General features: G+C 29.0%; 4 protein-coding genes across 8 annotated transcripts; 1 reads left to right on the plus strand and 3 right to left on the minus strand.

The window, feature by feature from the left end:
- Positions 1-3,972: 3,972 nt before the first annotated feature.
- On the minus strand, positions 3,973-9,015 carry LOC143341798 (solute carrier family 12 member 9). The gene is made up of 10 exons (XM_076765017.1): positions 8,785-9,015; positions 8,284-8,561; positions 8,073-8,207; positions 7,407-7,744; positions 7,083-7,296; positions 6,738-7,007; positions 6,451-6,658; positions 5,571-6,359; positions 5,072-5,464; positions 3,973-4,723 (listed from the first exon to the last, which is right to left on the minus strand). Exons 2-10 carry the CDS (start codon positions 8,549-8,551, stop codon positions 4,525-4,527), a joined length of 2,814 nt encoding a protein of 937 aa, XP_076621132.1. The 5' UTR covers positions 8,552-8,561; positions 8,785-9,015; the 3' UTR covers positions 3,973-4,524.
- Positions 8,907-11,233, plus strand: LOC143341799 (enoyl-[acyl-carrier-protein] reductase, mitochondrial). Its single transcript, XM_076765018.1, has 5 exons — positions 8,907-9,797; positions 9,917-10,153; positions 10,228-10,449; positions 10,503-10,733; positions 10,822-11,233. The coding sequence occupies exons 1-5, from the start codon at positions 9,606-9,608 to the stop codon at positions 11,050-11,052; spliced, it is 1,113 nt and encodes a 370-aa protein (XP_076621133.1). The 5' UTR covers positions 8,907-9,605; the 3' UTR covers positions 11,053-11,233.
- A 216-nt stretch (positions 11,234-11,449) lies between these two features.
- Oscp1 (Organic solute carrier partner 1) lies at positions 11,450-13,376 on the minus strand. Its single transcript, XM_076764618.1, has 4 exons — positions 12,770-13,376; positions 12,340-12,659; positions 11,983-12,260; positions 11,450-11,915 (listed from the first exon to the last, which is right to left on the minus strand). Exons 1-4 carry the CDS (start codon positions 12,879-12,881, stop codon positions 11,537-11,539), a joined length of 1,089 nt encoding a protein of 362 aa, XP_076620733.1. The 5' UTR covers positions 12,882-13,376; the 3' UTR covers positions 11,450-11,536.
- Positions 13,377-13,902: 526 nt separating this feature from the next.
- Positions 13,903-19,599, minus strand: LOC143341639 (uncharacterized). 5 transcript variants are annotated; one of them, XM_076764609.1, is made up of 10 exons: positions 19,178-19,599; positions 18,888-18,953; positions 17,829-17,996; positions 17,417-17,579; positions 17,084-17,155; positions 16,791-16,910; positions 16,421-16,525; positions 15,810-16,112; positions 15,624-15,716; positions 13,903-15,548 (listed from the first exon to the last, which is right to left on the minus strand). In XM_076764609.1, the coding sequence occupies exons 1-10, from the start codon at positions 19,255-19,257 to the stop codon at positions 15,438-15,440; spliced, it is 1,281 nt and encodes a 426-aa protein (XP_076620724.1). In that variant the 5' UTR covers positions 19,258-19,599; the 3' UTR covers positions 13,903-15,437. The 5 variants fall into 5 exon arrangements, with proteins under 5 accessions (XP_076620724.1, XP_076620723.1, XP_076620725.1 ...); XM_076764608.1 differs by having other exon boundaries at positions 18,888-19,007; XM_076764610.1 differs by lacking the exon at positions 17,084-17,155 and having other exon boundaries at positions 18,888-19,007.
- Positions 19,600-19,922: the final 323 nt, after the last annotated feature.

Genomic DNA, 19,922 nt, shown 5'->3' on the forward strand with positions numbered 1-19,922 from the left:
CTAGTTTTTACGTATCCTTGAGCAAATAGACGGTTTCACATGGTGTTAAGCATAATTTATATTAACTTGAGATTGTATGAACGTCAATTTAATTAATAAACAGTGTCTAAAGCTTATTATTATCATAATAAATACAGAAGTGTCCACATAAGTGAATAACAGTTTTGCCCACTTAATTGTCCGTTTACTTTGCCCCTTATCCCAACCGCGGACATTTAAATGGGCACCCTACCTAATTCACTGTATATCTATATATATCAAAACGACATCTACCATAAAACGCCCAAGTTTGTCGAGAAATAATTTATTTTTTACACACTAGATGGGGTACCAATCATTTACGATCGAAAACTAATTTTAATTTATTTATTAACGCAACAATATACAACTCAGTAACATAGATCACTTATAAATGCTCCACAATTAACGCCAGAGCTCCAAACTTGTCCAGAAACATTCCTAATCCTGTCAGAACACACTGCTAATCGACCCCTCTGACACTGCAACACATATTCCCAGTTTTTACGTTTCTTTGAGCATATACACGGTTTCAAATCGTGTCGAAGTATAATACACATTAACTTGAGACTGTACGCACGTCAATTTAATTAATAAACAGTGTTTAAAGCGTATTATTAATATTATAACTACGTAATTCACTGTATATCTATATATATCAAGACGACCTCTACCATAAAACGCCCAAGTTTGTCGAGAAATAATTTATTTTTTACACACTAGATGGGGTACCAATCATTTACGATCGAAAACTAATTTTAATTTATTTATTAACGCAACAATATACAACTCAGTAACATAGATCACTTATAAATGCTCCACAATTAACGTCAGAGCTCCAAACTTGACTAGAAACAGTCCTAATCCTGTCAGAACACACTGCTAATCGACCCCTCTGACACTGCAACACATATTCCCAGTTTTTACGTTTCTTTGAGCATATACACGGTTTCACATCGTGTCGAAGTATAATACACATTAACTTGAGACTGTACGCACGTCAATTTAATTAATAAACAGTGTTTAAAGCGTATTATTAATATTATAACTACGTAATTCACTGTATATCTATATATATCAAGACGACCTCTACCATAAAACGCCCAAGTTTGTCGAGAAATAATTTATTTTTTACACACTAGATGGGGTACCAATCATTTACGATCGAAAACTAATTTTAATTTATTTATTAACGCAACAATATACAACTCAGTAACATAGATCACTTATAAATGCTTCACAATTAACGTCAGAGCTCCAAACTTGACTAGAAACAGTCCTAATCCTGTCAGAACACACTGCTAATCGACCCCTCTGACACTGCAACACATATTATCAGTTTTTACGTTTCTTTGAGCATATACACGGTTTCACATCGTGTCGAAGTATAATACACATTAACTTGAGACTGTACGCACGTCAATTTAATTAATAAACAGTGTTTAAAGCGTATTATTAATATTATAACTACGTAATTCACTGTATATCTATATATATCAAGACGACCTCTACCATAAAACGCCCAAGTTTGTCGAGAAATAATTCATTTTTTACACACTAGATAGGGCTCCAATCATTTACGATCGAAAATTAATTTTAATTTATTTATTAACGCAACAATATACAACTCAGTAACATAGATCACTTATAAATGCTTCACAAATAACGCCAGAGCCCCAAACTTGTCTAGAAACTGTCCTAATCCTGCCAGAAGACCATGCCAACATCCCCCTTTGACACTGCAACACATATTCTCAGTTTTTACGTTTCTTTGGGCAAATACACGGTTTCACAACGTGGCAAGCATAATATACATTAACTTGAGACTGTCTGTACGTCAATTTAACTAATAAACAGTGTTTAAAGCGTATTATTAATATTATAACTACGTAATTCACTGTATATCTATATATATCAAGACGACCTCTACCATAAAACGCCCAAGTTTGTCGAGAAATAATTCATTTTTTACACACTAGATAGGGCTCCAATCATTTACGATCGAAAATTAATTTTAATTTATTTATTAACGCAACAATAAAGTGTTCAGTAATGCAGATCACTTCTAAATGCTTCACAATTAATGCCAAAATTCCAAGATTGTCTAAAAACAGTCCTTTCCTGTCCGTTAATTCCGATAACATGTGCCTTAAGTTAGTGATGTCTTCTGACAGGAATAGAATTGTTTCTTTTCATGTTTGGACCTTTGGCGTTAATTGTGAAGCATTTAGAAGTAGTCTAAATTACTGTGTACTTTATTGTTGCATTAATAAATAAATTAAAATTAGTTTTCGATCGTAAATGATTAGAACCCCATCTAGTGTGTAGAAAAAGGAATTATTTCTCGACAAACTTGGGCGTTTTATTGTAGATGTCGTCTTGATATATATAGATATACAGTGAATTACGTAGTTATAATATTAATAACACGCTTTAGACACTGTTTATTAATTAAATTGACGTACATACAGTCTCAAGTTAATGTGGAGTATGCTTGACACGATGTGAAACCGTGTATTTGCTCAAAGAAACGTAAAAACTAGGAATATGTGTGCAGTGTCAAAGAGTGATATTGGTGGGGTCTTGTGGCAGGATTAGGACTGTTTCTGGACAAGTTTGTAGCTTTGGCGTTAATTGTGGAGCATCTAGGAATGATCTAAATTACTGAGTACTTTATTGTTGCATTAATAAATAAATTAAAATTAGTTTTCGATCGTAAATGATTAGAACCCCATCTAGTGTGTAGAAAAAGGAATTATTTCTCGACAAACTTGGGCGTTTTATGGTAGAGGTCGTCTTGATATATATAGATATACAGTGAATTACGTAGTTATAATATTAATAACACGCTTTAGACACTGTTTATTAGTTAAATTGACGTACAGACAGTCTCAAGTTAATGTATATTATGCTTGCCACGTTGTGAAACCGTGTATTTGCCCAAAGAAACGTAAAAAGTGGGAATATGTGTTGCAGTGTCAAGGGGGTTGGTTAGCAGTATGCTCTGACAGGATTAGGACTGTTTCTAGTCAAGTTTGGAGCTCTGGCGTTAATTGTGGAACATTTATAAGTGATTTAAATTACTGAGTTCTCTATTGTTGCATTAATAAAGAAATTAAAATTAGTTTTCGATCGTAAATGATTGGAACCCCATCTAGTGTGTAGAAAAAGGAATTATTTCTCGACAAACTTGGGCGTTTTATGGTAGATGTCGTCTTAATATATATAGATATACAATGAATTAGGTAGTGTAGTGCCCATTTAAATGACCGCGCTCAGGATAAGGGGCAAAGTAAACGGACAATTAAGTGGGCAAAACTGTTATTCACTTATGTGGACACTACTGTAGTTATTATAATAATAATAAGCTTTAGACACTGTTCATTAATTAGCCTGGCGTACATACGGTCTCAAGTGAATGTGGATTATGTTTGACACGATGTGAAACCTTGTATTTGCTCAAAGAAACGTGAAAACTAGGAATATGTGTTGCAGTGTCAAAGAGGGAAGTTAGCAGGGTCTTCTAGCAAGAATAGGACTGTTTCTAGACAAGTTTGGGCCTTTGGCGTTAATAATGAAGCATTTACAACTGATCTAAATTATTGAGTACCCTATTATTTCATTAATAAATAAATTAAAATTAGTTTTCTATCGTAAATAATTGGAACCCCATCTAGTGTGTGAAAGTGCATTATTTCTCGACAAACTTGAGCGTTTAGGGTAGCGTCGTCTTAATATATATAGATATACAGTGAATTAGGTATATTTTTATATATTGTGTAATATTCCATGCAATTTTGCCTAAATATAGAACACTGCAACTTGATATGAACTTAACAAAAGAAAATGAAGAAGTATTTAAATCTTAAGTTACTACTTACCTGCGTTATTTATGCATAGCTGTGACAGAATGCTTATAATAAGGTAGGGTGTAAAATTTTTAAACACATTCGATAGTATTTATTTAAATATTTATTCATTTCAAGAGTTATTATTTTATTAATACATATATACATCATATATCCTGTATTTAACTTTACATCTCTCTTTATTATTACAATTGCTACACCTATTTCAAGATTAAGTGTAGTACAAAAAAAATGATATAGAAATAGTTTCATACATGAAATATATTAAGATAAAACTTACATACATGTTTCTCAGTAAAGATATTTTATACATTTGAAAAATATTTGCTTTTGAAAAATCTCTTATAGAATAATTCCGATATCACAGTAATAAACTATACTTGTCATAACATTAAAATTCGCTTATGATAATAAAAAAGTATTATTAGTACGGACATAGTCATACAACTTTACAATTGTGATAAAATTATATGAAAAAATATGTCGGATATTTCTGTTCCTTAGCCAATACTAATTCCTTCAAATATGCAGGAAATATAAAAACGATAATTTAATATTACACAAGCTGCCAATTAAATAATACTTTCTTTTATAAAATTTGTTCAATAAAAATCTCTTTTTCTATATATACATTTTATTATAGTGTTGTTGATGTAACAGCACTAACACCATGCACTAATACTATAGGAAGTAAATCTGCTGTTAATTCTGTTAACAATTGAAGATACTGACGATACATAACACTTTCATCCCAAGTATTTGATGCTGGTGGTGTAGGCAAATACATAAATATTATTGCAGTTTGAGAAGAATGCTCTCTAATTAGTTGATTAACACTGTAAAATATATTTAATAAATTAAAAATTTTAATATTCATAAAAAATCTATCATTCAAAATTCATTTTATTAACGCATTTATCACGGAGGAAGTAAATTTATCTCTTTTCGATCGACACGCCCAGCGGTGGAGGTAAATTTACCTCTCCTATTATGCATTTAGTACTATCATCTTTATTGAATTTGTAGTAGAGTTTATTTACTTTCTAAGACCCGTTTTTTTTCTTCAAAATTCAACTATGTCAAATTTAAATTTTAAAAATATCATCGCCCGTTTCTAAAGAAAAATATTTGCCATCCTGCAATAAACGCGTTAAACAATCGTATGTTTATGATAAAATGTTTACCTCAAAATATAAGCACGTGAAACATTGCTCAAGATGTCGTCGCTATTTTCAGTGCCTGATTCATATTGAGTTTCAACTCTCGATTCGATAAGGGATCTACCCTTTAATCCGCGTACTTGTGTTCCCCAATTAGGGATCTTTTTAATGGATGCAGATATTCTCAACATATTTAATAATTTCCTTATACGAAGTTCATTAGAAATTCTTGGACTTTCATTAGTATCTGAAATTTCACAATGAAACACTCTGAGGTGTAAATTTTTCCATGTGGGCACCATGTTGATGATACACGCAAGTTGAAGCATAAACAATGATGTTGTATCAAATGAATCTTGATCCGTTGGTTGGAAAAAATTCACCGGCCACACATCAATATACTTTAAATTAGAGTTCCTGCAATAAGAAAAATTTATAATAAAAGGTGATGTAACGATATATACAGATTACGAAATTTAATATCGATAACAGTGTTAACCGAATAAATTAATTACATACTTACTTTGTAATTTGTAATTTATTTAACGTATGAAAATTGCGGCATAAACATAGGTTTTTTTTCATTTTTAAAACATCTGCGCACATTCCTACATATTGTACTGGATCTAGATTCTTCTCTGCTTTTGTTTGTCTCAATGGGAATGCAGTACTATTTGGCAATGTTGTAACATTTTCAAACATGTCTGTTGCATATTGTGAATTAGTAAAAAAGTCTATTTGTTCTTCTTCGTCATAGAAACCGAGAACAATTGTATTTGGTTTCATTGCTCCCATTCCAGATATTCGTATTAAATGATGCAGTCCTTCACGTACAGTTTTCGTAATTGTCAATTCAACAAATGCTTTTACTTTCATGTGATCAACCAAACTCAACCAATGGGGATATTCCTCTATCGTAGGATCTATACTTTGACCAGAAAATTCTCCGATTTTGATATGTCCAATTACATAAAGTCCTCCTTTTTTCAAATCGTTTACAAAATCTATAAGTGGACACGCTGACCGCGGAGAGGCTACCATTAAGAGCATTTGTGGTCGCCAAAACTTCACATGATCTTTACGCGAATCTAACATTAATAAATATTTCCTGACTTGATGGAATATGAGTGCTTGTGATATACTTCCCCAAGGAGCATTTTTACTCGGAGAAAATAAATGCAACACAATGATTAATATTAAACACAGTATTATACTACTGGAAGCATAGATACTATTTATGACGAACATCATTATTAATGTTCCAAGAAGGCCAATTGTTGCTGTATGCCATGTAAAATAATTAAATGTTGGCCTGTAAAAAATAGTACAAATGTTTCAAATATTTTACACTAAAGTTTTCAATGTCAATATTTCAAATCACGTAAGTTCAAATTGAAAGGTACCTGAAGTTTGGGGCACTTGCAAGTTCAAGTCCAAGACAAGCCAAGTTGGTAGCTAAATAGCTTAACAGAAATAATACTGAATTAATCTGAGCAATTGTATTCAAAGAACCTACAAGTAAAATTATTTGGACTAGAGTCCACGAAGTTAAAACTGCAGCAATTGGATTTCCTTTCCACGTTCCCCGTGTTATAAAATTCAATCCAGATCCTATAAATATTAAAAATGCAGAAATTAAACTAAATTAGTGAATACAACAAATATTTGTATAAAGCAGAATTTAATTTACCAAATACATTATCTTTAGCTAATGCTTCTAAAACTCTACTTGATCCTATTAAATTACTTAAACCAGCACTAAATGTTGCTGTTAATATGCCAACTGCTACAAATGGTGGCCAAATATTAATTGGCATCATATAGATAAAATTATTTTGCAACAAAAATCGACTTGTAGTTGCAGCTGTAAAAATAGATAAGAGAATATAAGATATAAATGTAAACAATACTGCTGATAAAGTTCCACGTGGAATGCTTCTTCCTGGATTTTTCAATTCACCTATAAATAATTATTAAATATTTAATTCTGAAAATATGAACTAAGTATAAGGTAATAAATTATCCAGGAAATTACCACTCATATTAGCTCCAGCCATTATACCAGTTACACCGCTAAATAATACACCAAAAACACTTGCAAAATCAGTCATTACCCCTTCACTTGAATAATCTTGACTATAATTTGAATACAGATTACTTATAAGAGTAGATGATAACAATCCTGTATAAGTACCATTAACATGTTCAGTTGCATTTTGAACTAGTTTATTTGCAGCTGGAATTGCTATCTAGAATAAAGAAAAAATTTATGAATCTTCATACGTAATTAACAATCATATTTTTATAAATAAAGTAAATCAATTGAATTAAAATTTCTGTATATATTTTATACACTTACCTCCATGTATCCTTGTGCCAAAAAGCTTATGAAAACACTTGATAGACAAACACAAACAATAGCCAAAATAGCAACACTAGTTTTTGCAAACATTGCTGCTCCTATTAAACATACCAATAAATTGGCAGTGTTCAATAATGAACAGTATAAAAAACGCCACCATCTACCATCTGGTATAAAAGCACTTTTATCAGCCAAATAACCAGATGGTCCAAAATTTTCTATCAATCCTTCGGCGCAACCAGAGATGCAAAGTGCACTTGATACTATATTAGCCATAAAAAATAGTGTACCAATAGAACCACCAAATTCTGGTCCAAGTGTACGACTTATCATGACTGTATTATAATTAATAAGAAAACAATATCTTACATCATAAGTGACATGCAATTTTAATCTTCATTCAGTATTTAAAAAAAAAAATATATGATAATAGTAATATTTATTTTTTTATGTTGTAAATTATATCTTTAATAAGTACAGCTGTAGTTTAATAATGGAGACAAAAATAATATATGTATAAGTTAAATGTTAGATAAAAGAGTAAACTGATGATTGATACCTTATCTTTGAACAACATATAGAGTTTATGCTTAATGAATTATTAATTACACAAGACAATACAAAACTATTTATTAACAAGAAGTAATTATCTTTTAAGGATACAATAAGCACCACCTCCTTCAACTGCTCCATTTGTTGAAATTGCACACACAGATGCTACAGTAAATACCAAAATTCCATAAGCAATTACAAATTGTACCAAAGTTACAAGTAATCCTGCATTACCAACTATATATCCTAAAATGTACAATTCATTATTACAAAATTAGTCAATGCAAAAAGCAGTTTGGTATTATTTTTATCAATTTCATACCCATTCGTATAAAAACTAAGGCACTGAACATGGATAATGTAACAGGACTAAATACACCAGCAAATGTTCCCAAAGTACGACCGATATCTGTTCCCAAACTACCAAATTCAACATATCCATCACCTTCTGCATGTTGTATCCTTCTCACTCTAAAGAAATTACTTAATCTATATAAAACACCTCTTCCACGAATTAAAGGAGCTTTTTCATTGCCAATTTTTATGTGTACAGGTTCATTATTTGTGGAACCTATTTCTGAAGCTATCATGTTTTTTTTTCTAAAAAGATCATTTTCAATTAAATATATACCATCGATTAATTAATATTCAGAACTATGAAACTACAATATTCAATTTGTTTCAATAAAACTTCCAACAATGAATAAAATAACAAAGAAACTTATTGTGACAATAATAGTCTGTGATAACTATATGAATACAGCTTTTAAATATCTTTATCTGGACTAAATGGGCTATCTTAACATTACATTAATGTACGTACTTATTTTTTTATTGACATAACAATATAAATCTAGCGTTATGCGTAATTAAATCACGAACTTATGATGTCATCTACTGAAATGTCAAACAACGACTGACTACCTATGTAACACTTTGAGGTTATTAAACTCACGTCAGGAAGTATATACTGTACATATGTTGATAATGATACAGTGTTACCCTATATGATACTAATTGCAACTTGCCTCTTTAACTCGTGAAATCATTTCTCAATATTAGAAAATTATTATAGTACTTTTTATTATTACTCATTTCCTTAATGTATTATCAAAATTCCCTATTTAGATATAAAATCTGTATTTGGTATTACTGTTAGCAAAATTTAATTTTAGCCAGTGAATTAATAGAATTTTCTAATCGTAAGAAAGATTCTAACACATACGTATGTACAAAAGAACATGAATATGCATTAGTATATACATTCAAGCTTTACAAATAAGACCATTTTCTTTTTGTCCGGGAAAAGATATAAATATTATTATTTGTAAAATATTGAAATAGCATAAACATTATATTTTACAAATGAGATCATACATGTTTTGTGAAGTCACTATCTAAGTCTGCTTTTGATCAATGTTTTTCTTTGATTAATGTATGCATACGTAATAGTATCATACTGAATTGAAATTGAATCCAAAAACTATCGTATTTGTGAATATTATAGTTTACATAATATTGATACGATCTATTAATGATTTAAGTATTATAACTGATAGATAGAACTGTAATTTTCATGGACAAACAATTACTTATTTTTTAAAAAATAAAATTTTAATAAAAAGTAATATATTAAACGATAAAATGGTTATGTGCATAAGAAAATTAACTTTACCATTATCACGATCTATTTCAACAAATTTTACATCAATTCGTCAAATGAGCATGGCGATTAATGCGGATTCTGTAAAATCCTTGTTTTACAAGGAATATGGAGAACCTGCTGATGTTTTACATATTAAAAAACAAACTATTAATCAACCAGAAAATGATCAGGTAATTAAACTTTTAGTGAAAAGGTGAATAAACGAAGTTAATAAAAAATAAAAATAGTATTTCTTTTAATCATTTGACTCTTTGTTATAAAAATATTATGTAAATTATTCTTTATAAAGGTATCTGTTAAGTGGTTATTAGCACCCGTTAATCCAGCAGATATAAATACAATACAAGGCAAATATCCAAGTAAACCACCTTTACCAGCTATTCCAGGAAATGAAGGAGTAGGTGAAGTAATAGCTGTTGGATCTAATGTGAATAATCTATCTGTTGGTGACAGAGTTGTTCCAAATGGTTCAAATTTAGGAACATGGAGAACACATGCAACTTATAATTCCAAAGAACTTATGAAAGTATAAAATATTCTTAAACACAAAGTATATGTGTGTTTGCATTATTAATATTATAATTCATATTAAAATTTTAGATTCCAAAGGATGTTGGAACCATAGAAGCTAGTATGTTGAATGTAAACCCATGTACTGCATACAGGATGCTTAAAGATTTTGTTTCATTAAATCCTGGAGATACTGTGATTCAAAATGGTGGTAATTCTGCAGTTGGGCAATTAGTTATACAATTATGCAAAATATGGAATTATAAAACTGTCAGTGTTGTTAGAGACAGACCAAACATACAAGAGTTAAAGGTATGAAAGAATAAATAGGATTAAGTGTATACTTCTTAACAAGAATTTTTTAGGATCAGTTAACAAGTTTGGGTGCAGATGAAATACTTACTGAAGCTGAAATAAGGAATACACAAATTTTTAAAAGTAAAAAGTTACCTTCACCAAGATTAGCCCTTAATTGTATATGTGGACAAAATGCATTAGAAGTTATGCGACATTTAGCACATGGTGGTATTATGGTGACTTATGGTGGTATGTCCAGAGAACCTTTAACTGTTCCAACTTCTGCACTTATTTTTAAGGTGATTCATATTAGAATTACAATTTATAAAATATTTTATATTGTGATTAATTTCGAACTAATTTCTAATAATTTAATAAAATGTGTAGGATATAACTTTGAAGGGATTTTGGGTGACAGAATGGACAAAGAAAAATATGCATTCCAAAGAACGCATAGATATGTTCAATGAATTGGGATTATTGTTCAAGGATAAGAAATTAAAAGCTCCACCACATAAGTTAGTTCCATTTTGCCAATTTCACGAAGCTGTTATGAATGCACTTAACATTGATGGTAAGACTGGAGTAAAATATATTTTGGATATGACTCAATCTTAAAATGAATTATCTTTTTAATAATGAGAATTTGGAAGCAAAGTTGGGTAAAATTTAATTAGATTACATTTTGGCCAACTCCGTTTATAAATTTTGTAATGAAATGGCTGCATTTCTTCTGTACTTAAATTATTAAACAGACGCACTGAGAATGATATTAATACATTTATTGTATGATAAGATATATTGGCTTTTTATTTTTAACCTGATGTGTATGTATATTTCTTCTAGTATATTTTTAATTATGATTTCAGTTATAATTAGTAATTATTTAATTTTAATTAGTACGTTTCATTACTAAAAGTTCAAAAATAAATTTAATGTGAAATATTATGAATTCATGGAAAAATTATTTTACGTTATATGAAGAAATATTCATTTATATTATAAAGTACACGTATATAAGTATAGACAAAATGTACAAGAAAATTCTTTTTATTTTTTTTGAATAATTATAATTAGAGAATTTAAAGTAAATCGAATGAAACTATTCTGTTCCCTCTAAAATATCCAATATTAACATTTGGTATTCTAGTTCTTTAAGTTTATCTTCAGAAAAATCTGCACGTACATTATCAAGTTTCGTTTTATATTCTTCATTAAATACCGTTTTTTCATATTTCGTAACTACCGTATCATTTTTGCTATCTTCTTTAGAATCAAGCTCTTCTTTTACTGTATCTGCATTGTCGTAAGTGTCGTTTGAAAGTAAATTCAAAGTAAAAGGTCGTTTATATAAAGTTTCTTCTGTTCCCAATTGAACAGCCAACATACCAAGTTCTGCTTTTGCACCACAATCTTTTAAATCATGATTTTCCTTTTCTGTGTTAAATATCAGTTTTGACATTTCATGTGTCATTGAGTACCTGCATGGAATTTATTCAATGTATTTCTATTTTAATCAAATTTGACAATTTTTTATTCTATACTTACATGTTTTTACCTAGCAAAGTACTACGTTCGTCAAAAAGATTAAAAGTACCATCACAGCAATTTTTTGAATCCAAATCACACAATTTTATGTCAGAAAAACAACTTTTGTTCTCTTCATATTTCTCGTCGTATTTATGATGCACTAAATTAAAACTACCATTATCATTTTGTAATCCAAGACTTAGAAGAAGTGATACTTTTACACAATATGGCTCCAATACTTTCAAACAATCATTTCTGGCATTCCAGACCTCCTCACAGGTTAAATGGTTATAAAACTGCATAATAGTTAACAGACAGTTTTTAAAAATTTCATATAAATTAAATAATTTAATAAAAAGTACAAAAAATGCTTACATCAACTACCATCTGATGTACCAATCCAACGCATTCTTGTGCATTTGAATTGTTAACCATATCGCGCATTGCGTCTGTGTGATTTAACGTTAAAAGAATAACTTCTTTAGGGCCAGTAGCTGCAGTTAATTGATATTTAACCATCATAATCATTAAATCAAACAGTTTATTCATACTATTTATATCGAGTTTCACAAGTGACGATAACACAACGCATTCCAAAGTAGACCGTAGAATAGACATTTCAATTAAAGGTTTTTCCACAAATATAGAAGACAATATTTTAGGATTAAGTAAGGCTGCAGTTACATCGTCCAATACTAGAATTGAAATGAAAATCTCTTCAAATAGATCGAAATACACTAAATATTTAATACTAAAATAAATTTTAATTATGCAGCATAGATCAACATTTTAATATTACACTAGCCTTGGATAGTTTTATCAACATTAATCTTCTGTGCCTTCAGTCTTTGTCGCAAAACATATAACATTTCACCACCCATATTTAAATAAAGAATTGGTGTCGCATATAAAGACATTTTGTAAGGAATTTTTAGTGTTCACTTTTACTAAGTACAAAGTGCTTTTTCTGCTTTGGTACACGTATGACTTAGCTTGTCTATACCGTTGTCCTGGCGACAACAGTGTACATAAAATTAATCGACGCAATACGCCTAGAGACTGCGCGATATCTGGTATTTCACAGCCGTGTACAGCCATCCTTAGGATTCTAAGCATAGTCTTACAAAAAAAAAGTAATCAATTCAATTTTCGTATTATAATAGTATAATTTCAAAAAATAAGAAACACGTCGATGAATATAAATATAATTCTGTAGACCAATTTAATTAATTCAATATCATAAGTTACAAAGTAGCTAAACTTAATATTTATTATTAATATAAATACAAATATTTAGTAAACGATTCATTTTAAAAGTGCATTGTATTTACTTCATCAGACGTATTTTGAAAATATATAAATCCGTTTAAAATAATGCAGGTGGTATTGAACTTTATGCAAGTAATAATTTTACCAAAATTAAAATTCATTATTTATTTCTCTTCTTAGACAACTGTTTTTCTGTTTTCAAAATTTCAGAAATTACACGCATACATCTAACTGGACATACTGTACATACTTAAAAAATAATCGATACAAATTTACACTGATAATTAATTTATTTTTCAAAACATATTTTTGAATTGTAATAAGGTATAATTGTATACATTAACTAGAAAAAACTTTTAACTTATAGTAATTTCATAATTAATGTCAACAAATGTAATATTTAGTGAATAGTGAAGTTTTAAGTAACAATCTTTAATCTTCTGCCTTCAGTCTATAACTTTAACAATACTAATTATATAAAACTATTACATTCAGAAAGAAAGGCGCGTTTGACCATCTTTGCTTTTATTGTGTAACTTCTTTAGAAACATTCTTTTAAATTAAAAAAAAATAAAGAACGTTTCTTATATGTGCTATATATTGAAACAAATATTAAATAATTAATTTTAATAGTCGCCTTAATAACAGTATAAATAACAATAACATTAATCAGTTATAAAATAATATAATTGGACGGTTATGTATAACAAAAGACATTGTATTTTATACTTTTATAAAATATCTTAAATATCTAAATTGAAAATTGGCTCAGTAAAATGGAACGGTTTAGATTGTGGAAAGAATTTAGTTGTCCATTTTCTTTGGTTTCTTTCAACATTTAACCATTTATAACGTACGAAGATTTCTTTCCAAAAAAATATGCCATGCATATTTGTCATTCTAATATTAATCTATAGTACGCGCTATTGCACAGGCTTATTCTCGTTTTGTCTTGTTTTCTCATCGCACTATTTTCAATATTATTTTAAGTACAATTTTACTGCACAAGTCAATAAATATCAATGAAATCATATGTATAGTGAATTAAGTACATATATTCAATAATAGAAGTTTAAGTAATATGGAAAATAATATAAAAAAATAACAGTACATGGTAAGTCTTTACACACACTTGAGTACTTTTAAAGTAAATGTAAGCGTGTAAACAAATATTTGTTAAAAATCAGAATAAAAATATTTAATGATATTAGATTATTCGTCTCGTAGTTTTTAACATGAATATAATAAGTGACATTATCTCAGATTTATTTTTTCAACATATTAAATTATCAATGCAATAAATATTAAACTTATTTTAAAGAATGCAAAATTCAATAGTTTTGATTTTTACATTATTTACTTAATTAGATATAGATGTTGACATTTTATGAATACTCATGTATTGCATGGTATATACATACATAGGGATAATTAATTTCTTCACTCCTTGCAGAAATATCACAATTGTTTCTAATTATATATAAGTATATAATTATATATATATATATATTTTTTTTTAAACATCTTTCCTCTCAAGAATTCCTTTAAGTTATGTAATGATTAGTTTAATAATATTTGAGAATTCCCCAAAACACATGTCTAAAAGAATCTTTCCACTTCGAGAGTATTAATGCAATTTACAATTTAACTTACAAATTATATGTCCAAGTACCTTTCGCCGATTGAATGTAGCGAAGAGGAACAATTGTGTTTCTAACGTCAGGACTTTTTGATCTTCTCACACAATCTTGACTTAAAACTCTGCACCCTGGACTCAAAGTTAAACCACTATAACCACCTCGAGGGATGCTGTCACTGCTTGCTACTCTTCTAACATCATTGGCTTTTCTTTCTTCACAATTACCGACTACTGACATTAAGTTATCCGGTACAGAGTCTCTAAGTTTATACGTGCATTGATTGTTTCCAGAATTCCTTGGATTTTGATCGATCGATACATTTTTCGAGCAAGTTTCTATGCATCCATTATGGCGAATTTGACGTTTTTCAGTATTATCGTCAATTAGATGCCGATCATATGTGCGATGAGCAAAATTACAATTTGCATCGTTATCAATGCATTGATAAGGATTTATTGTAGTATCGAGAGAATCCGAAAATTCTGGACTTGGAATTGAAGAAAGACTGCCCATGTGAGAGAAGGCAACCGTCCCCTGAGAATTTTGGGGACGGTGTCAGAAACATCATTCCTCTAATTCGTCCATTCGATTCCTAACAGCCATTTCTACTACTTCTAAACTTGGATAATCAAGCTCTTTAACTAAGCATAACACGGCTGATAATATATTTGAGTTCTAAAATTAAAACAATAATACTTAACGTATTATTTCTTATTCACTTTGACAGATTTACATAACCAAAATACATACCCTTGTAACAGGCCTTCTGTGATAGTGAAACTGTGATCTACATTTTTCCTTGTCAGAATGTCTCACCCATCCAGGCACCTGATTTGAATCTTCCTACAATATTGAGGAATTGTTTATGTTTTATTTAATTTTCTTTTTAATCTAAAATAGCCTTAAATTCAAACTAATAACAGTTTCGATTCTGACCCTCTCGACATTATGATGGACTGCCGATCGTCTAGTTGGAGGTGGTGGTTGATGTTCTTCGTAATCTGACTTTATCCTTTGCTCGTGTTGTTCTTCGTAGTCTGATTTTAATCTATTATCATATTCATAATTGCTTCTATCTGAACGTCTATCTTCTATGGTTTCGTTTAAAGAGTACTGCGCACGTGGTGACGTTGCTGCATATGTACGTTGAGTTGTTTCATTATTACTATAATCTGAATAAGTTCTTCTCTCATCATATTCTCCATTATGTCTTGAAACTGCTGGCCGGTCATCGTACTCCTAAAAATTTGAATAATACAATAAAATTATTTTAATTTTAATTGAAAAAATATGTTTATGTGTTATTAATTATCCTTGAACTACCGTATGTATGTGTTGAGGGTGGGGAGCACGTTTGTCTTGTTATATTACTATCTTTTATTTATTCTTTTCTACTTGCTAAGGAACACTACATTAAATCATAGTAATATCACTAATTGATTAATCATACTAATACAGGTGTAACTGATGAACACAAAGACTATCAAGGTATCACTAAAAATAAATTATCGTACTGCACAAACGTTATGCGATACTATAAAATGTACCTTGATTATTTCAACAGTGTTAGTTGTCACATTTTCACTGATGCTGCGCGACTCTGTATGTACAGTGTCATCTTTGCTGTGATTTTTTGACTGTCCATTCTGAGGCTGTTAGTGTATGATTGCAGATAAAGGGAGCAACAATATAATCAAGCTTATTTATTAAGTATTAATTTAATTACTTATTCTGCTCAGCGATTACTAAGTGAAAAAGTTAATATATTACTAAGTTTAAATAAATAACGAAAGCAATTCATTAAAAATTCAGATACACAGAGGATATTCTGATTCTTTACACTTTCATGACAGATGTAGACATATTAATACAGATATATTCTCATGCAAAATATAAATATAAATATAATTGACTTACTTCATATGTATACTGATTATTTTGTGAATAACAATGAGATGGTGATGCATTATAGTTTGCATTCCTACGATCTGGATCATGAAACTCTTCTTGAGTATGCTGTGTCTCTTCAAAACTTCTCTATAAGTAAATGTTCAGATAAAAAAGTGATCTATGACTAAAAATTATATTCTATTATAAACCCATGTATGATAATAATATAGTGTATAAACATAATTTTCAGAATGAAATTAGTATAATAGAATCAATCATTTTTATAAGAAAAACTAAAAATAACTTAAACGTCATATTACCTGATCACTCGAAGAACTATATCTTCGATGTCGTATCACTTCAGTTTCTTCAATATATTCAGTGACAATATCCTAATTGTGTAAATGTTATTCAAGTGTTAGGATGTTTGTTAAAGATAAATTGATATGATAAAGTATTTTTGAATAAACTTATTTTAGTAATATTAAATAAAATCAGATACAAATTTAGTATCAGGTTCCGTTAATAACAAATAAATGATACGTATTATCAACAAAATTATGAAAAAATTTTAATTAAACTTTTGCATGACAAAATAAGGAGGAATTTTTGTATGAATATATTGATAATTATTATTTTGACTGTAACCTTACTTCTGGACTGATTGTGTCTGATTGCGGTAGAGATGCGTCCATATCAAGAGGATGAAACAAAATAGGACCTCTTGTTAATGCAGTTTGCACCTCCTCAGGTGACACTACTTTATCATCAAGTTTTTGTAGACCTGGTAAAGTCCTTAGAACTGCTAATCGATACCTGCAAAAGAACTAATTAATTAAAATTCCCTTCTAATAATTAACTATTTATCATCCAAGCATAACATAATTTTCAACCTCAAGTGATATAATTTAAATTTTTATGATTTTTAAAAGAATTATATTATGAAAAAAATGTCGTAAAATCTTTTAATAACATTTTCTACATTGTCTTTAAATAATGTAATAAGTTTATGAATCGGTTTATCAACAAATTTAACAAGTTACTTATTAACACAGTGTATATTACCCATCTTTCTCAGCACAAGGATTTTCACCAAGCCATAAATTTCGTAGATTAGGTAAGCCTTGAAGATAACAAACTTCATTTAAATCTTTAATATCATTCTTCCTTATAAACAAATCTTGAAGATTTAGACAATATTGGAAATCAGCAAGACTATTGATATTGTTAACACTGAAAATAAATGTACATAATCTAAAATAACATTAAAATAAAATTTAATAACATTTTGTAACATATATTACAAGTTTAAAAATAATAAATGACCAACAAATTCATAGATACAATTATTTACAAATAAAGCTAAATATCATTTTACATATTAAACAACATATTCTGAATATAAATCATTATACGGTATTTATGCACTATATATAAATGACACAAATATATGCTTTTTTTTATATTTACATAAATAAAAAAATTACATTCAACATTATATGATTGGTATTTAAAAACAGTTATATAATACATGTAGGTTCTGTATATATATATTTTAAATGATTAAGAATATAACATGATGTCAACTTTCTTATAAAATTATAAAATAGAAAGTTATTATTTTGTAAAGAAGTACTTACAGAAGAAATAAAAGAAAATGTACTGTACTATTTTATTTAATTTCATATTTTTAGGATAATTTATATTTATTACAATTTTTTCAACACCACAGTTTACAAATAAAAATATACAATATTTTATCTTTTTATATTGGAACACTGTTTGCATTCATTTGCATAAGATTAGTTTTCTTTTTCTCTTATGATAATGAAACATATTACAATGAATTCAAAACGTGTGGGTAGAACAACCTTCTCAAATTGTGGGTTGTGCTTCTAATCTTAAGTTTTACGTAAACCTATCCATAATAGGAGTGCATCACAGTTTCTGTAATATATTAACTGACTCAAATGTTTTGAATCATTGCTATGAATAATATAGCTCTTACTTTACCATAAAAATTATAAGAACATTTAGTAACATTTATAAGCATGAAACTATCTAAGAACATACAGAAACAAAATTTTTATACAATAAAAATAAATGTTTGCTTTAATCACTTACCTTAAGGATAATACTTCCACATTTTTCATTTTCCGTAAAATGGTTACATCGGTTAATTCATTACCCCTACAGTAACATATTAATATAAAACTATACATATATAACAGTAAAAATGTTTTCCTAAAAAGAATATCGTAACAAACTGTAAATTGTATGGTTGCATCTATTGCAAGGAATATTTGGCATTATTGAACTTGTCATTTTAATATTTTAACGCATGAGAATCGAGTAATCGCTATAAAACAGATAACAACTCGTTTAAAAAGTTTAATATTTATTTAAATACTCACCAACAATTAAGTTTCTTTACGGCAGAGAAATCGGACACGCGTGTTCGAGCCACGACCATCTCCTCAGTCAACTTCACCATAGTTAAATTTATAATTTATACAAAAATAAAGAAAAAAAAGTAAGAAGAGGCCCCTCGTTGATGTGAGAAATGATTATATCAAAAATGTGGTTCAAACCATCACGACAAATTTTTCAATTGCAAATCAAAGACACAAACAAAACCCATCGCCATGATGGTTCGTTGTCGACTATGGTGATGAATCTAATGTGCATCAGTGTGCACGTATACTTATCGTCTGTTCCATGAACAATGAAGTTGGAAGTTAATAAAGCTCATCATGTAGCTTAAATTTCATTGGTTTGCTGTATTGGCACATTGTTATGTTCAGAATTGTATCGTAGAACAACAATTAAAAATACGGTTGCAAAACCTCCATTTAAAAATTGTTGCAAAAGTTGAAGCCTCCAACAGAACCAACAATATTACTATTTATATAGATTAGTAGTAGTAACTTACATACATTCCATTGTCTCTGCATTTCTTCAAGGAAGAATCATTTGCAAACACAGTCCTGTAATCACGTGATCCTATTGAGATTCCTTTATCTTCTGTAAAACAAATTGTATATGTTTAAGAAATGTAAATATGCTTCGAATAAAAGTCACTTTGTTTACAAAATTCCATTAAATCTTAAAATATAAAGAAAGAATTTTTTCGCTATCCTTACTAATTTCTCAGAAAAC

This window comes from Colletes latitarsis, chromosome 5 (genome assembly GCF_051014445.1).
Source record: "Colletes latitarsis isolate SP2378_abdomen chromosome 5, iyColLati1, whole genome shotgun sequence".
Taxonomy (NCBI): domain Eukaryota; kingdom Metazoa; phylum Arthropoda; class Insecta; order Hymenoptera; family Colletidae; genus Colletes; species Colletes latitarsis.

Excerpts from the sequence above, each read along its gene's own strand:
- LOC143341798 (XM_076765017.1), bottom strand. The coding sequence starts at position 8,551 with ATGATAGCTTCAGAAATAGGTTCCACAAATAATGAACCTGTACACATA. Across the intron at positions 8,208-8,283 it reads CTTAGTTTTTATACGAATGG|GATATATAGTTGGTAATGCA; the intron begins GTATGAAATTGA and ends TGTACATTTTAG. Across the intron at positions 6,360-6,450 it reads GCAAGTGCCCCAAACTTCAG|GCCAACATTTAATTATTTTA; the intron begins GTACCTTTCAAT and ends TATTTTTTACAG.
- LOC143341799 (XM_076765018.1), top strand. The coding sequence starts at position 9,606 with ATGGTTATGTGCATAAGAAAATTAACTTTACCATTATCACGATCTATT. Across the intron at positions 10,154-10,227 it reads ATTCCAAAGAACTTATGAAA|ATTCCAAAGGATGTTGGAAC; the intron begins GTATAAAATATT and ends TTAAAATTTTAG. Across the intron at positions 10,450-10,502 it reads CAAACATACAAGAGTTAAAG|GATCAGTTAACAAGTTTGGG; the intron begins GTATGAAAGAAT and ends AGAATTTTTTAG.
- Oscp1 (XM_076764618.1), bottom strand. The coding sequence starts at position 12,881 with ATGTCTTTATATGCGACACCAATTCTTTATTTAAATATGGGTGGTGAA. Across the intron at positions 12,660-12,769 it reads TGTTGATAAAACTATCCAAG|TATTGGACGATGTAACTGCA; the intron begins GCTAGTGTAATA and ends TTTCAATTCTAG. Across the intron at positions 11,916-11,982 it reads ACTTTGCTAGGTAAAAACAT|GTACTCAATGACACATGAAA; the intron begins GTAAGTATAGAA and ends AATTCCATGCAG.
- LOC143341639 (XM_076764608.1), bottom strand. The coding sequence starts at position 19,257 with ATGGTGAAGTTGACTGAGGAGATGGTCGTGGCTCGAACACGCGTGTCC. Across the intron at positions 19,008-19,177 it reads GTAAAGAAACTTAATTGTTG|GAAAACATTTTTACTGTTAT; the intron begins GTGAGTATTTAA and ends TATTCTTTTTAG. Across the intron at positions 17,156-17,416 it reads CAGACACAATCAGTCCAGAA|GATATTGTCACTGAATATAT; the intron begins GTAAGGTTACAG and ends TTACACAATTAG.